Genomic DNA, 1168 nt, shown 5'->3' on the forward strand with positions numbered 1-1168 from the left:
CATTGGTTATTGGGTGATCAGTTTCGTTTTATTTGTTGTGCGCGTTAGTGTCAGCTAACGTTAACGGTTACCTTGGTCTTGTCAGGAGTTTCAGTTTTCTTCTTAAACCTTCATGTAACTACGAGTTAAGGAAATATACAGTAAAAACTACAAAAGATCCATTAGCAAACATTTTCAGGTTGTGCTTTTTCTGTTTTGGTTACAGACTGGAGGGTCTCACGGTGCTAGCGGAGGTTGGCTAATGCTAACTTACAGCCACAGCTAGCATACAATGAGCGCATCCGACACAAGGATATTTTCCTCGGTGAGACTCTGACTAAAGTCATCATACTCCTCCAGTCTGCTCCGGAGATGGCTCGTTTCTTCCTTGTCCTCCTCATCATCATCTGTGAAATAAATATGCGTTGGGGCCGGTGCGGAGTCATCAAGCAGCTGAAAAAGCTCACAATCGCCGAAATCAACTTCAGCCATTTTTACCCAGCCACTACGAAAGCATCTATCCTTCGAATGCATTGGTCATCCTTATGTCACGTGTAAAGTAGACGGAAACGTGGTTGGAACATAGACCGTTGATATAAGCAAACATATATAAAGCGGTAAATATCAGCGGTGAAAGAGCCTTCTCCCTTTCTTTTACCATTTCCTACAAGGAAGAGCTATCCCTGACGTCCTCCTTATTTACTGTGGCGGGAATGACCCGGGAGATGTCAAGGGCGGTAAGCTCGTCGCAGGAATGAACGAGAACCTGCAGCACCTCCACCTGCAGTATCCAGGCATGATAACACAAGTGCTATAAGCTTTATATGTTAAGCGGTACTTTTATATTGTGGTTTGTAATGTCAACAGTGTGGTACTAACAGTGTGGCACTAGAGATTCAGCAACCTCTTTATTATGCAGACATGTCTTGTGACAGTTAATTTTGCCTGTATTACCTTAACCCACAGCAGTGTTTTATGTGTGGAATTTACTCTTGTAAAAGGTGAGCTACAGTATTTAATTCATCATTTTTTTTAAATCTTCAGTTTTTGGTTTATGAAATTTGTTCAAGTTAATGCCAATTTCAATGTGAAATAAAGGTCGTTCTAAAGTTACATTTGTTGTTTTTCTTAAGTAACTATAGGAACATCCAGCATTGTAGTCATACAAGAAGACTTTGGTAATTTCATA

At 40.7% G+C, this 1168-nt stretch overlaps 1 protein-coding gene across 1 annotated transcript in view; it reads right to left on the bottom strand.

Moving 5' to 3' along the window:
• The window catches only part of LOC117945008 (zinc finger CCHC domain-containing protein 8-like), a 4458-nt gene extending 3958 nt beyond the window's left edge, over positions 1 to 500 (bottom strand). Inside the window, exons 1-2 of the mRNA XM_034872245.1 lie at positions 271 to 500; positions 109 to 118 (exon numbers count right to left, since the gene is read on the bottom strand). Coding sequence (XP_034728136.1) covers positions 109 to 118; positions 271 to 471 — 211 coding nt within the window. The 5' untranslated portion in view covers positions 472 to 500. The remainder of the gene's footprint in view (positions 1 to 108; positions 119 to 270) is intronic.
• Between the last annotated feature and the right edge of the window lie 668 nt (positions 501 to 1168).

Source organism: Etheostoma cragini, chromosome 5 (genome assembly GCF_013103735.1).
Source record: "Etheostoma cragini isolate CJK2018 chromosome 5, CSU_Ecrag_1.0, whole genome shotgun sequence".
Taxonomy (NCBI): Eukaryota; Metazoa; Chordata; class Actinopteri; order Perciformes; family Percidae; genus Etheostoma; species Etheostoma cragini.